This window comes from Anoplopoma fimbria, chromosome 19 (assembly GCF_027596085.1).
Source record: "Anoplopoma fimbria isolate UVic2021 breed Golden Eagle Sablefish chromosome 19, Afim_UVic_2022, whole genome shotgun sequence".
In the NCBI taxonomy this organism is placed as follows: Eukaryota; Metazoa; Chordata; class Actinopteri; order Perciformes; family Anoplopomatidae; genus Anoplopoma; species Anoplopoma fimbria.
The window spans coordinates 14,638,263-14,653,668 of NC_072467.1; the positions used below are offsets into that span (position 1 = coordinate 14,638,263).

Sequence of the window (15,406 nt, forward strand, 5' to 3'; positions counted from 1 at the left end):
TTGTCGTCTTTCGCACAGACCTCACAAAGCATGAACTTAAACTTTTTTTTTTTACAAATCTGCATCATTATAAAGTTATTTCTGCAATCCATTATCCATTTATTGCAATTAAATCACAGCAAAGTCTGTTCATTTTTGGTTCAAACTGCTGGAGTAAACTAGCCGACGCGTGACTCGAACAGGTACAGTGAATCCAGCTCCATGGAACGCCTCTGTGTGATGTAACGAATGAACCCAGACACAATGGCGTTTTTGGTTTTTCAACATTTCCTGGACTTCTGCAACAGGCGTCAATAGATGTTAGTTCTGCCATGGCTGATGAAACATGGTTGGTCCCCATGGAGCTAAGCCCCTCTGGCGCGATAGGTGCGAATAAACTTAAATCCCCACAGTCAAACTTGTGTGATTTACACGAGGACTAAGCAAAGATTTGCTTCCTGTTTGGTGTGACCGCTTGTGTTGTAGTAGCAGAAAACTAGAGTGGATGAACCTTACCTAATGTTTGACTGAAGGTTGGAAAAGTTTTCAGATTTGTACATAAGTTTCGATATTACATTCGGTTTTGATATTACAGGAATTGGAGAAATTCATTAGATTTCTCCAGGAGGCTTAGTTTTTCTGCTAGTTCCAAGCATAAATGGTGCATGAAGTCGTTTTGCCGCACGTCTCTATAAATGTTGGTCAAAGTGTTTAAGTTCAAGCTTTTTAATTGATATTTATTGTAAATGCCTCAATATGGGCTGAAGAGAGGGTAGGAAAACAACCACACAATGACCAAACATCACTAAGGCGACAAAGCAGAAAAGTCTTACTATGGAATTCATGTTAATCCGTGCTAAAAAGAATTAGCACAGTAAGGAAAAGGTCCGATCACATTACTATGATATACTGCTTTGGAAGTGATTTGAAATCAGATGTTTAGTTCTCTAATGGTCATCAGTGTCAGCGCTTCACTTAACCTTCATCCCTTCAGACTCCTCTGTTCCTCCTCGCCCTCTCTTTTGTCACTCCTCTGCTCCCTTTCATCCCCTGTCGTCTCCTCCGGCGACATGACGCCGCTAAAGTTTTGGCGGTCGTTCCTGGCGACGGTCGTCGTGGTAACATGGTTTCGCCGAGGCCCTGACTCTGCTGGGATTTATCCTGAGAGGTCCGGGGTGACGTGATTATCTCCCACTGTGTTCTCGTTTCTCCACACTCCCAGACCGCCCCTGTGGAGTGGACGCTCAAGTGTCTACTTCACGGCTTTCTCACGCTGATTAGCAGACGGGGATGTTTTAGCGGTCCTCCAGACGTGTCTATGCACAGCCGATTGGGCTTTTTAAAGGATGGAACTGTGGCTCTAGCACTCAAAGTGCTTAATTCATGTTTACAGCCAGGATTCATCAACTTTTAAATGTTAGGTGAAAGCCCAAATGTTAGGTACTACATATAACAGGTTTACTGTGTCCTAGAGGTCTTCACAGTTTGAGAATTTTGGATCTGATCGAAAATGGATCCTTGGAAAACCAACCCCAACACAACTTGCATAAAAAAAAAATATATAAATAAGCAAAGACCAATCTGAAAGGGATACTTATGACAGTTCTAAGTCAGGTCCCAGATCAGGTCTCGGACACAAGAACCGAGGGGGCCCTTTTGTGTCTTGATTCTTTCTTCTGTGTTATATAAAAAAATAATAAAAAAAATGGCATCCTTTTTAAAATAAAGTGCTCTAAATGTAGCTGTTAGTGTCGAATTCCTCAGTTTTGTTGATGACTAAGAGGCGATCAGACCCCCATCGTATGCTGAAAACTGAGTGATTCTTGGAACAAAAATCCACTGTTTAGAAAGAAAAACAGCTGTTGCTGTTGTTGGACGGGAGTTTGAGCTCAGCACTCACATCACTATGACGTTCACCATTTCAAAATATACGACACCCGTACCCTTAAAGTGATACCGACACCAGTAGAGTTTCATCTGATACCTTTTTTCCTTTCTGACATCCGTCGTGTAAATAGAATCTGTCTGTGTGTCCCGCCGGCCGCTACGAGACAGAAATAGAGAGAGCATGAGAACGTACTCCGGGTGATTCTCAGACCTTTGGGGTCGAGTCACCGACTCATCGTCCAATCAGCAGGGTGTGTGAATCATCCTCGCTGCACTTCCTGTTTCTCTGGACGCTGGAAAAAGTCAAGGGATTTCTGTGTTCAGCGTGCAAGTGTCCACGTGTCCGCCATAAAAAATCAGTTTTATGTCTGTATTTCCTCCAGTGTGTGTGTGTGTGTGTGTGTGTGTGTGTGTGTGTGTGAGAGAGAGATTCTGACCCCCAGTCTGGCCTCAGTAACATGAATTAGTGTTCATTTCCCTATAGAGACTTAGTGATAGAAAAGAGCAGAGAGCAGACAGAGAAGTGCATTCATCATCCGCTCAGCACACGAGTAACAAGAGTTTCAGTAGCTCTGGAGTGTGTGCACGTTACAGTGCACGTTCACTGATACCGTAGAAACCCAGAGGGAGAATAACACAGAGACAGAGATAAGGCGTGTACAGTATATGTGGAGTGTGTGTCCCTGACTTCTAATGTCAGAGTAACCCAGTGGTTGTAGTTTTCTATTTGATACAGGAAACGAATGACGGTCCAAATAGTGTTCAGACCTGACAGTTACCTAATGTGTTGATTGTGAATGATTGGTAAGAAATATATGTCAAAGAACAGGAAGTTAAGTTTTCAAATTGAATGTTTCTTGAAACATATATCAAACTTAGACTACTCTAGAATAGGTTTTAGGTGGTGTTTTTTAAATGGTTTCGAATGTTTGGTCTTAGCAAGAAACATGGTTCCGTCGGTCATGACATTCCTGGAAAGGTTATGAAATAAGAAAAAAACAGTTTTGGAACTGGTTTAGAATTAACAGAATGTTTTTGAAAAGTTCCTAAACATGCCTTATTCAAAATTCTCGAAATGACATCCACTTTCTATCCAGAGTCTGCGAAAATGCAACATTTGAAAGTTAAACAGCTTGATACAGAAACAGATACACTCTCATATCACATTCTGGACTTTTAATTGGCTTCAAGCTATGTCACAAAGTCCCTCTGTCAGGCTTCAGTCAAACTCTGCACATGCATCATTCTGCAGAGTGAAGCTCAAATATGACGAAACAAGAGGCAATACACTTTGACTGGGGGGGGGGGGTTGAGTTAAGTAGGCCTATGAGAAGACAAGTACTGAGGTAAAGACTACCTAGAAAAGGAAAGGGTCTGGCATTATTTTTTAAAGAGGAATTCTCTCCAGCGTGTCAACACAAGCAGTGAATGCACTTGATGAAGCGAGTACATTAGGGTCGAGTGTCTTTCTCTGTCTCGTTCACGGCCCGATCCGAAAGCCGCCCACGGGCCTCCAGCACAGAGGAAGAAAAGACCGGCTGTAAATCTGGAAGCCAATTAAATGGCCTCATTTAGATGTGGCCAGTGCTTTGTGCTTAGGTTGTGTGTGTGTGTGTGTGTGTGTGTGTGTGTGTGTGTGTGTGTGTGTGTGTGTGTGTGTGTGTGTGTGTGTGTGTGTGTGTGTGTGTGTGTGTGTGTGTGTGTGGAGCTGGCTTAGGGCCAGTACAGGCTGTACTAGGCTGTGATAGTTGGGGCGGAACTCAGACACAGAGAGGGAAGAGAGCGGGCTGGGAGTTCAGACGTGGACGACAAATATTAGTTTAGTTTCAAAGAGTTCTAGGAAGACTCAGGGGAGGAGGTGTGTGTGTGTGTGTGTGTGTGTGTGGTGTGGGTCAGTGTGGTGATACTCTTTTCTGCTCCTATCGTTCATTTTTACCGCCCCAATCATGTGGAAGTTGAAACTTCTAGTATGAGTGTTCTGTGGCTGTTAGAATATGAAACACACTCATTTATCTGAACTATTAACTACATTCACGGTTTTTACATTCGGCTTGTCAACCCCAAACGTTATCCGTGATCAAACGGTGATCTCCGTCCAAGCGTCCTTGTACTTTGCCCCTCTCTTTAGCTGCATGTGATCACATATTACAGCATGTCATTTGTGAAAAAAATTAATCCAAATATGGCTGCCGCCCTAATTATGTGCACAGATGTGGCTGGGATTTTTTTCATTTTTTACTCACAGACACTCATTCTCTGCGTGGCTCAGCAGAAGAGCGTTTATCATCCACTGGGTTGCCATACCAAACTCAGTATCTTAGAACCAAATAGTTGACGGCGGTGAGGCAGCTGCAGGAAGGTGCCTGAAAAACAAGTGTTAAATCTTACCTCTGAGACAAACAAAGCATGTGACTATGACGGTTTACATCCTATTTTCTATCAACAGCCAGCGTTGGTTTCCTTTAACCATGACCACAATGGTTCTTAAACCCTGAGCGAGTTGTTTTTGTGCCTAAACCTGACCAGACTTTAAACAGTGGAACAGATCAGAAAATGTGTCATTTTAGAAGGAAATTGCAAACAACCTATTTTAGTGAGTGATATATAGACGTTTGCATCATCTCCTGCACAAAATGCTGCAGTACATTCATTTTAAAGAGTTTAAAAACTCTTATAATGAATGGTTGCAGTATATATTGTGGTTTTAAAGAATAGTGACAGGTCGCTGTGTTTTCGTCTTACAACTTTAACCCTTTCACAGTGTGTTTTCAGTCTATGAAAGTTACATGTAACCTTATTGGTTGACTAAAATTCAGTGTTTAGTCATACGTAACTCCACCCTCTCCAGTTACTTCTTGGTTGCAAATAAACTACTTGGCAACGGCTGAAAAACCAAGATGGCAATGGACAAAAAACAAAATAGCGTCGGCCAACAAACGTCATATAAACAGCCTGTGGTTCAACAACATATTTTCAAGTTATATGAGACAGAAAATGCTAATGTGGTCTGGAGGAAGTGTTGGTGGAGCAATCATCATTCTACTGCACTTGGCTGAGATATATTGTTTTTTTTACCTACTCTAAGCAGGTTTTAAACATTACAACTTTGAAAACCATCAGATTTATGGTTCCCATTCACTGGTCATTTGCTGTGTCATCAACGGTCAGGACTGTCATACACACATTTAAATGTATTTCCTGATTTAAAGTTCTGACTGTGTCGATATGATCTACCAGCACAGGGACCAAAAACACAACAAAAGACCAACAGTGCAGACTGGAATGGACATGTTCCCTTTTTGCCTTGCTTTATCACAACTGCATTTATCAGTACATTGGACTGTGTATGTATATTCTATTTCATATATGTCTCTGTTTGCCCCTCTACAGAACGTGCTGGCCAAGGCGCTGTACGATAATGTGGCGGAGTCTCCGGACGAGCTGTCCTTCCGTAAAGGCGACATCATGACGGTGTTGGAGCGCGACACGCAGGGCCTGGATGGCTGGTGGCTCTGCTCCCTCCACGGTCGCCAAGGCATCGTCCCCGGCAACCGCCTCAAGATACTGGTCGGCATGTACGACAGCAAGCAGCAGCAACAGGCCGGGCCTTCCACGCCGGAGTCGGCTGCTTCCTGTCCCTCCTCCCAGGCGCAGCGGCCCCTCCCCCCTCTGAGCGCCTACTCCAAACCGACACCGTCTTCGGGGTCCGCCGCCATCGCTACTTCCTCCTCTGGGTATCCCATCAAGCCCCTCCACTCGACACAGTACACGTCTATGCATCCGGCCTACTCCAGCCCCGCCCAGCCAAACCCTGAGTCCATCTACATGATGCCCCCCTCCCACGGACCCAAACCAAGTCCACAAAGTCTCTACCAGATCCCTTCCGGCCCAGGCGGACTCCCTCCAGGACCCCCCAGCAAGGCCCCTCTTCTAGCCCAGAGACAATACCAGCTCCCTGGGCAGGACATCTACCAGGTGCCCCCCTCTGTTGGCCCAGTGCCAGGCCAGGGAGTGGCCCAAACCGGAGGGACCGGAGTTGGGCAGGATGTGTACCAGGTGCCCCCCTCTCTCGATAAGAGGAACTGGGAGAGCGGCAACAAGCCACTGGGCAAGGTAAGGAAGGAGGAGGTGATTCTGTAGAGAAACATTATGGGATGGATGAATGTTCTGTTCTCAGTTTCTCTAAGGAAGGAGACAGAATATATTACTGATGCCAGTTTAAAAATGAAAGATCTTGAAGCAACAGATGAGAATAGAATATTTAGTTTGATTGTTCCCGCCTGAGCTGTGGGTGTTTTTGTATCATGCACACACAAACAGACAGACTTCCTGCTATTGTCACTGTTTTCTGGTGTATGTGCGTCAACTTTTTTGGTCAAATCTAAAACTCAAGGTTGTTCTTTGTGCTGTGTGATAAGGTTATTGGGTCTCTGATGCTCAGCCTACTTAGTCTCCTGTGAACCTCCCAGTAAGTTTACTCATCAGTTTCATCACCAAATAATTCCGCCGCTAAAAGCTGCAGTGGGTTACTTTTTTTATTAAAGTTACCGACTGCAGCTTTTAAGTCAAAAATACGATGCTCATCTTGAAGCATTTCGCTGGATGTTCACGTGCATTTGGCACGCCTGAAACTTGAAAATATAAGGACATCTGGTGAGATTATTACATCATCCTCAGTGGTGGTGAGGGGGAAAAAAAGAAACGTGCATTTAAATAATTCCCGACACGCCGCTGAAAACTACAAAATGAAATGCTAGATTCCCATGGCGGCGTTTACCTTAATGGATTTAAGTCTTCATGCTCCACATCACAACGCCTCTGCAGGGGCCGAAACAAACCTGCTGAACTGTTCCACCTGATGAGACGGAAAACACAGAGAGGAATACTGAGAGAGAGAGAGAGAGAGAGAGAGAGACAGTAGAGGTAGAGAAAGACAGCACAGATGACAAAAGGAGGGAAAAACGCTGACAGAATAAATGGTAAGCTGTGTGTGCGTGTGTGTGTGTGCGTGCGTGCGTGCGGAGGAGGAGGACCAGTGAAATAATAAGATTGTTAATAATTCAGCTCTGATCTTGTGGTTGGGTGAGTAAGCACTTTATTGTGCCAGCAGGTGGCAGGCTGTGTGTGTGTGTGTGTGTGTGTGTGTGTGTGTGTGTGTGTGTGTGTGTGTGTGTGTGTGTGTGTGTGTGTGTGTGTGTGTGTGTGTGTGTGTGTGTGTGTGTGTGTGTGTGTGTGTGTGTGTGTGTGTGTGTACTCTGGGGGAAGCCCCTCCAGGCTTGCTGTGGTGCAGTGAGCCATAATGCGTAAGCACCGCCGTGAGCCGAAGAGTTGTGCGTGTTTGTGTGTGTTGGTGTGTGTGATGTCTTGTCCAGCTGCTCCTCCTGTTCCTTAACAAGTGAACTGGTCCATGTCCCTGTGTCTGTCTCTAAACTGCTTCATGATAAATTCATATGCAGGAAGTGAAATGCGACAGCCAGTGAGACGCTTTATCATATGTTCAGTAGGAATAGGTTATCGTGTCCACGTTGCCCAGCGCTTACTACAAGATGTTTCTACCCAACTACTCTTAGACAGCGTCATGAATTACTTTGTGTTTCAATGTTCTAATTTTTATTTTTTTTAAGAGAAAAGCTACATGGTGAGCGTGGGAAGAGATCCTGGTTGTCTTATAAAGGATATGCAGGCTGAGGCGTGCGGCGAGCGACTGCAGTTTGATCTCGTAACGCGGACGGAATCGAACGGCAGGGCGATGTGAAAGTCGTTGTTTACTTGGATGATGCATTTGAGGTGGAGCTCGCTGTCTGCATCTCTTCATCTAACAGCCTGCTTTGGCTCTCTGGTTCCTGTACGTCCATATTGTCTTTCTGTAGAACAATCTTTATAAAACAATAGCACCTCGACCGATTCCAATACCCAGGGCGGATCAAGGGTTAGTGGGGAACTGGGGCCCTTAAATCTCTGTAGGCAGATACAATACAATATGGCCGACATCTTAACATAAATAATTTAACATCAGTGAGAAACATTTGCTGTCAACTTTGACTGCTTTTAAGCACGAGGAATCATTGATTTTAAACGCAGAATCCACCTCCTCTGGTCCCACCGGAGTCCTGCACTCTGTCCTGAGATCATGCTCCCTTGAGGATAAACCCTTTTAGAAATTGGAAATAAGTTTTCAAGCACCTTTCACAAGCTAAAGGTCAGTTTGGTTAGCATGTATCTCATTGAAATTGAAACTATTCTAGTAAAAAACATGTACAAAAAATTGCTGTACATGTTTGACGGAGCAGGGTCCAAATTTTTTCAACGTTGGATTAAAAGTGACTAAATGTTACCTTGTGAAACACACTTGTTTATTGTATGTATAAATTACATAGTTTAGTTTCTCTAGAAAATACAGCCTTTAGCAGCCACTATACCACTGCATGTCTCCTGGTGCTGTCTGCAGAGGTTGGATATTATTGGAAGGGCCACGGGGGTTTGGAAGTCAGAACTTGCTTTCACATGTTATTATGGGATTTATTTTATGCCTCAAATATCAATTTTGGAATAGGCCTAAAAGAGACCAGTATGTGTGTATATGCGGATACATTTAAAAGCTCTTACTTGATGTTTTCCATCAAGGTCAGGGTTAAGTAGGAAGGAACAGACAGAGGACTGAGCAGTCACAGATGTATTTAGTGCTGGACCTTCTATTGTCAGTGCCAAAGCAAGCTGTGTGTGCTTGTCTGTGTGCGTCACATGCTTTGTGTGTTTACCTCGCCGATGCCCTTCATTGTAGTGAGTTGCTCTTATGCTCACTTACCTCCCCACCCCCCCTTCGTACAAACACACAGACTCAACTACAACGACACACACTCCACTCCCACTGGTTAGTCATTAAGAGATAAGGGACACCTGCTGAGGGACGACTCCGCTCTCACACACTCTCTCTTTCATCCACTCGTGCACTCATCCACCCAGATGACGCAGTAATTGAAGAGTGATGAAAGCGGCAGCATCCACCTCCGTCTGACGTTCAGGCGGACAGATAATGTTTTTGAGTCATGCAAATGGATTAGCATTTTGCTCCCTTTAGTTAAATTAAGGGTAGGTCATTTATTACAGGAACCTATTTTGTTGTATTTGTTAAAATATTAATTACGACAGCAATCCATAAATCAAATTCTCTGACGTCAAAAAAGGAAAAACTCTGAAAACTCTGTGATAAGCCCTTCCAATCATTTCTTATGGGCCCGATCCACCTTCTTACCCGTCTCTCTGATCGCACTGTGCCCGTGCTCTCAGTCCACAAGCTGCTAGCTTAACTGCTATGAGGTGCTAACAATAGCCACGTTGGTTGTTCAGCGTGATCTATTTGGGAGAAGGGCTTTAACGGGAGTCCCAAAATTTCTTAAATCTTGCGCTCGTTTTTCCAATGGTCTTCATCTACGTATTGAGTTTGCTCAATCATCATCACATGACCTAAAGGTGGACGGTGGTCATGTGATAAAAGCTGCTTGTATGTGAGGGGAGATGGTTAACTCGTCTCTGGTTGGAATTACCTCCTCGTCTTTATACAGTTGTCCACTGATTCTTGGTCGATGGAAAAGGTTGAATAAAATAAATAAAGTGAATTTAATAATAAACGTTTAAAGGGATGCAAAAGAGAAGTAGAGCTGGAGACACGGAAGATTGGTTTCTTATCCGAAATGTGTCAACAGCACCAATGTATCAATATATGTGTGTGTGTGTGTGTGTGTGTGTGTGTGTGTGTGTGTGTGTGTGTGTGTGTGTGTGTGTGTGTGTGTGTGTGTGTGTGTGTGTGTGTGTGTGTGTGTGTGTGTGTGTGCGTGTCAGGAGGTCAAGCAGTAGTGTCAGCTGTCATCAAAGGCATTGATGTGCTAGTAGGGTGTGTCAGCAGCCACGTGTCTCCCAGCTTAACAAACACACACACACACACACAAACATGAACAGCTGAACACCATCAGTGTGATAACTGAAACTTCAAATTGGCACTTTCACAGTGTTTGTATATATTAAACTGATATGATGACATGACATGATGATTAAGGTAGCACATTTATTACAGTGATCTTTGAAGGTTGTATTGCTACAATACACACATATCTCTCTCTGAGTTATTTATAATTCAAATACGTTAGTTATTTTAAACTCTGGTTCTTAAATTATAAAGTAAATGTTAGAATTAATATATACTAAAATGATTCCAACCTCTAACACACAAACTGAACCTATTTATCGAGTGTAGAACATCTCTTTAGGATCTCTTCCAAAGCAGCTGTCATTTATTCCACAAAATTACATTTTCAATGCACTGCATTATGGAACACATTTAATGCTGCCTACCGAAACAGAAATATGAATAATCCAAACAAGACGATGAATATTTTAATGCAAGTCAAAGTGGAATTTGTTAGATAAATAATTTGCGTGTGTGTGTTTTGCAGTTTGTGAGGCTCCACCACATGCTGAGAGATTAACTGGAGACTAATGAAGTCAACGCGGCTGTCTGACACACTCCCACACATATCTGCAGATATGAGCGTGCTCACACACACTCACACTCACACACACATAAAACTGAAATAATTTTTTGTTTTTCTTATCCTGTCTCGTTGCTTTTGTCCATTTCTTCTTTAGTTCTGTGTGAATAAAAAGCAACACCTACACCACAACGTGTCTATTTTAAACCTACTGTGTTAAGATTAAAGAAAGAAATGTGCTTTATGCTAACCAAATAAATAGTCTACTTCCAAAACCTGGTTTCACAGATGCTGTTTAAAAGGGTTCATTTATATGTAATATATATTTATATGTATATTATATCCAAAAAAATGTTTTACTACGCCACCAAAAATTTTGTAGTGGATATAAGGATGAAAATTCCGCGATTCTTGATTCCCAATTCGATGCCACAGTAAAAAAATAAATAGAAATGAACAATGTTAAGGATGCAATGGAAGTGTTTCTGCGTTTCGTCTGAAAAGTTTGATGGCACTGTTAGCATACTGTCTTTGCTAATTTATTATCATTGATTGTATTTTCATTTAGATATTTGCTTTAAATTAGTGGTTTCAATGATGTATAATGAGTGGCTTAGAGCTAATGTTAGAAAGTTTAATATGTCATTATTTCCTCTCTAATATCTATTTCATATTACTGTGAAAAACATCTCCTTCAAACAACTGGATTTATTCAAGTTTCTCGAGAAAAACAGAATTATATTATTATGTTATTACTTTATTATATATCAATCCATCCTTTATCTTCTGCTTATCCAGGGTAAGCTTATTAGCCATTAGTCTCAGCCTACATGGTACCTGCATTACTGTAGAGAAAGTTTTCCCACCATCACAACAAATTTATGGAAATGACCAACACGCAAACATTATGATGATGTCGACTCAATGGTCCCCTAATATGATGCATGATATGATGACATTTTTTTTCATCACCATAGTCCTCTAACCTCGAGGTTAGTCGGTCCATCTGGATTTTGCCAGATTTGCCAGCCAGCCAGTCTGAGCACGCACACATGGACAGAACACACATACACACACCGGTCACGCCATGTGGTGTTGGAATCCAGTTCAGCGGGGGGTAGAGTGTTGGTTCTCTCTTGGAGACATGCCCCCCCACTCTGCACTAATCTGTTAAGACCCCTGCACTGCCTCTTGGTGCCTGGTGTGTGTGTTTGTTGCCACATGCTCCACATAGCTGTCATGGTATTCACAGGCTGTGGCTCCAACCCTCTCGCATTCATTCATCCTTTTCTTTTTTTTATGCCTTTGTCTTGGAGGTTTGTGATCAGGATCAACATTGTTCCCCTAAACAGAAGTAACATGAAGTATGAATGTTGCAGTAACCGTGATGGAGCTATATGAGGGTCGACTGTGACTCAGTGGAAGAGCGGGTCGTCCTAACATACAGTACAAGCCCATTTAGCATCTACCATTTACCATAGTACTGTCAGTGGTCACTGTTTACGACAACACAGAGGAAATACGGCGCCGCTGTTAAAGAAAGGTGTGTGCTGGATTCACAGCACAGGACATTGTTGCGCAAAATGGAATGCGGGACAATAATTTTGATCATCATGTTTTCATAATCGTTGGAAACCGAAATCCTAATTGAAAATAAAATGTGAGGAGAACAGATTAGGGGTGATTGTGTTCAAGCAAGACACATCAGATAAAAATCTTATTAAAAAAATTGCAATGCAAACTTGCATTATAATAGCATTCCTTTACATTAAGTGCATGATACGGTAGTGTGTATACATGCATACATGGCAGTATGTGTATGCTTAATGTATGCGAACATTATCTTCCTTTGCCCATACTGTAGATATTCGTACATACAGACAGCTGTAATGTATACATTTGTATGCATAGACGATATCTATGCGTGTATTTTTTAAATGAGGTATATACATTATGTGTGTGTGTCTTTTTTACGCATGTATGTAGGAGGCATTCAACTGCGAGGCAGTATTTATAGTTTGTGTTATGGGTTTTCTAAAATGGTATGTTTAAATATGGATATGAGGCATTATCTAACGGTAACTTTTGGATGTGTTCAGGAGAAATCTATAGAGTCATTTAGACAAAGTAGTAAAACAGACGCCTAAATGTGTATTTTAGTAGTATTCTTTCCACTAGTCTGAAAGAAGACGTACTATGGAGGCTAAATAGCCTAAAATCTCCCCAAAATTGCCCAGTAAATTAAAAAACATGTTTTTGCCTGTAGTGCCTTAAAACAGGCAGAAACAAAACAGACAGCAGAGTGAGAGCACAGTTTGGATCAGGATCTGAAGCAGCCATGTCCACCAGTTGAGACAAACCACCCAACCCTCCTACTGTAATTAGGCCTCTCTCTATTTTTACCCTATTTTCTCTTTCAACTTCACATCTGCGCTGTAAAGATTTATTTTTTCTCTGCTGCAGCTGCACGTATAGAACGTCTATTTTTTTCTTTTCTCCGTGTGGTTACAGCGGTCATTTTAGGGCTGTAATCGGGCTGCATTTTGAGAATGTGCTGTATTTACCAGCAGATACCACGGGGGATATTTCATCCTGCTTTTTGTTTATAGAGCCACGCCCACGCTCTGGTTTATCTTCATCTGTCCTTTTCTTCTATTGGGCATAAAGCAAGAGAAAGGAAAAAAAGGAGAGGAAGAGAGGGTGCTGCTGGGAAGGAGGTGAGGGACATCGCTGGGAGCAAAGTCATCTGTTGAACAATGACTTCTGCTTGACGTAATCGCACAAAAGCGTGAGCGTCCCATCTTGCGCCACACATTGCGATGGAATCTTCATAGATAAACGCGTGTGAAGGCATTTTTATTGTTGGTAGGTCAGAGGAGCTGCAGCTTTTTATGAGGCCACTGAAATATTCTGAGAACACGACACAGAGAATTTCCTTTACTGGGAATGTAGGTCAGTAAATCTGAAAGTATACAGCCGTCCTCGGGGCCACAGCTCTGCCATGACACACGGGATGTACGGGGGACTTGATGCAGCTGTGTGCTGGCTGTCATCCCTTCCTGCAGAGTGCTGTGTGTGTGTGGGGGGGGGGTCAAGACTCTCTGTTCCAAAGCTACAAGTTCATATGGGTGCACATTGAATGACACAAAGAGGAGGTCAAAGAAATTGTGAAAGGGAGGAGAGTCCTTGGAAAGTGTCTACGAGCAGGAAAGCAATCTATAAGATGAATGTTTCCTGAAAATAACAAAAAACAAATAGAAAATGGTTGTAGACAATTGGCCCTCAGAACAGAGCTACAAATGAAAGAACCCTTCAAGACCCATGTTGGGTTAAGTGCAGCAACTTCACTGCTAAATTTTAGTTACATTTTGGACGTCATAAGCCATCAAAGGGGGGAAATTAGACAAATAAATATGTTGAATGCACAAATCGGTCTTAAAACAATGTTGTAAAATTGGCTAGCTAGAAAAATTAGCATGTTAGCAATATTTTAGCTTATTATAAAGGAATGGTTCAACAGGAACAATCCACCAGTTGTGACCTTTTTTTGCTTTCTAGTCATTTGAATTAGGTGTGAAAAGTTGATCTCAGGACGAAACAGAAATTACCTTTTTTTTCTTCTGTGTTTTGGTATTTCTCCATTTATTGATGATGGAGATGAGAAATTGAATGTAGTTAAAGCAGAGAAACATGTCATTGCACAAACACACAGAGCAGACAGGACACACTTATGCTGCTTTTAAATGATGTCATTATTTAACAGTGGTGACCGTCACCGTAGCAACACACACACACAAACAAAGATGTCTCTCTGGTGGGGACCATTGATCCATCACTCCAATCTAAAGGGATTAAAAGGCTCCGCAGGCTATTACTATTACTAGACTTTATACACACACACACACACACCGATCACTTAGTGTCTGCGTGCAGTGTGTGTCCACCCCCTAGGGTGCATACTGACAGGTGATCAATAACACAGGTTATCAATCTGACACAGGGCTGGGGATGACGCGTGCGTGCGCGCGCGCGTGTGTGTGTGTGTGTGTGTAGGACACATCTGGCACTTAGCCAAGTGTCGTCAATACTGTTGAAAGCTTTCTGACAATGAGGGAAGGGATTTTTACATGAGCGAGAATTAGACAGAATGTGAGACAAAGAAAAATGAAGCTTCTCAATATTTTAGGAATTTATTCTTAATACAACTTGTGGTGAAAGGATTTCTCTAAAAATGTTCTACTTTCACTCCCTGCGTAAGAGAGACTAGAGAGAATGTGTGATGAGGCGGTGGGAGAGTGAGGAGGCAGAGGACAGATTAGCACAGACAGGTTGTCAAATGGACGGTTTTATCGTTTGTCTCCGTCTGTCTCACACTCGGCGTACCTCCGACAGCTGGGGAGCTGAACAAATATTATCAGAGAGCTTCCGTTAATCAGAGCTGGAGCTGAGTGTGATTAAACACTGATTGCACTCACAAACACAGACAGAGCGATACGGGATGTTAGGTCTGATACTGATGAGCATTTGGAATCAAACATTTAGATCATAATGGAATACTGTATTGTGATATACATTTTGTAATACATTAAGATTTATGTAGCATGTTGTGATGAAATTGACTTTGTTTGGGGAGTATTATATATAGTATGAACCAGTGCCACATACTGTACCCTCCGAATTTATAGCATGCTGCAAGTTGTGGTTTAGTTTTTCTGAAGAGACATGTATCCAATTTGCAGGAAGATGATCTTGTTCCCTTCATCCAGAGTCAGATAAGAAGATTAGTCAGTTTCATCTCTCTGTGCGCGGGTCAGATATGGACATATTAAGCCGACAGTAACTGACCTGCATGTGTAGATTTCTCCTAAATTCATTAAAAAATACCATTAAATAATGCCTCATTTGCATTTTAGGATGACATTTCACAAACAAACTCTTACTGTAAATAATCAACTGGTAAGGTTTCATGGTGATATCTACTAGTTGTTTGTTTTATTATATTCACCTGTAGTGTCTTCAAAATGTTTGTAATTTTAAATCTTTAAAGTCCGTTT

General features: G+C 42.3%; 1 protein-coding gene across 1 annotated transcript in view; it reads left to right on the plus strand.

The window, feature by feature from the left end:
- Nucleotides 1-15,406, plus strand: part of bcar1 (BCAR1 scaffold protein, Cas family member) — a 38,747-nt gene that overhangs the window by 12,402 nt on the left and 10,939 nt on the right. The window contains exon 2 of the mRNA XM_054620576.1: nt 5,257-5,979. Coding sequence (XP_054476551.1) covers nt 5,257-5,979 — 723 coding nt within the window. The remainder of the gene's footprint in view (nt 1-5,256; nt 5,980-15,406) is intronic.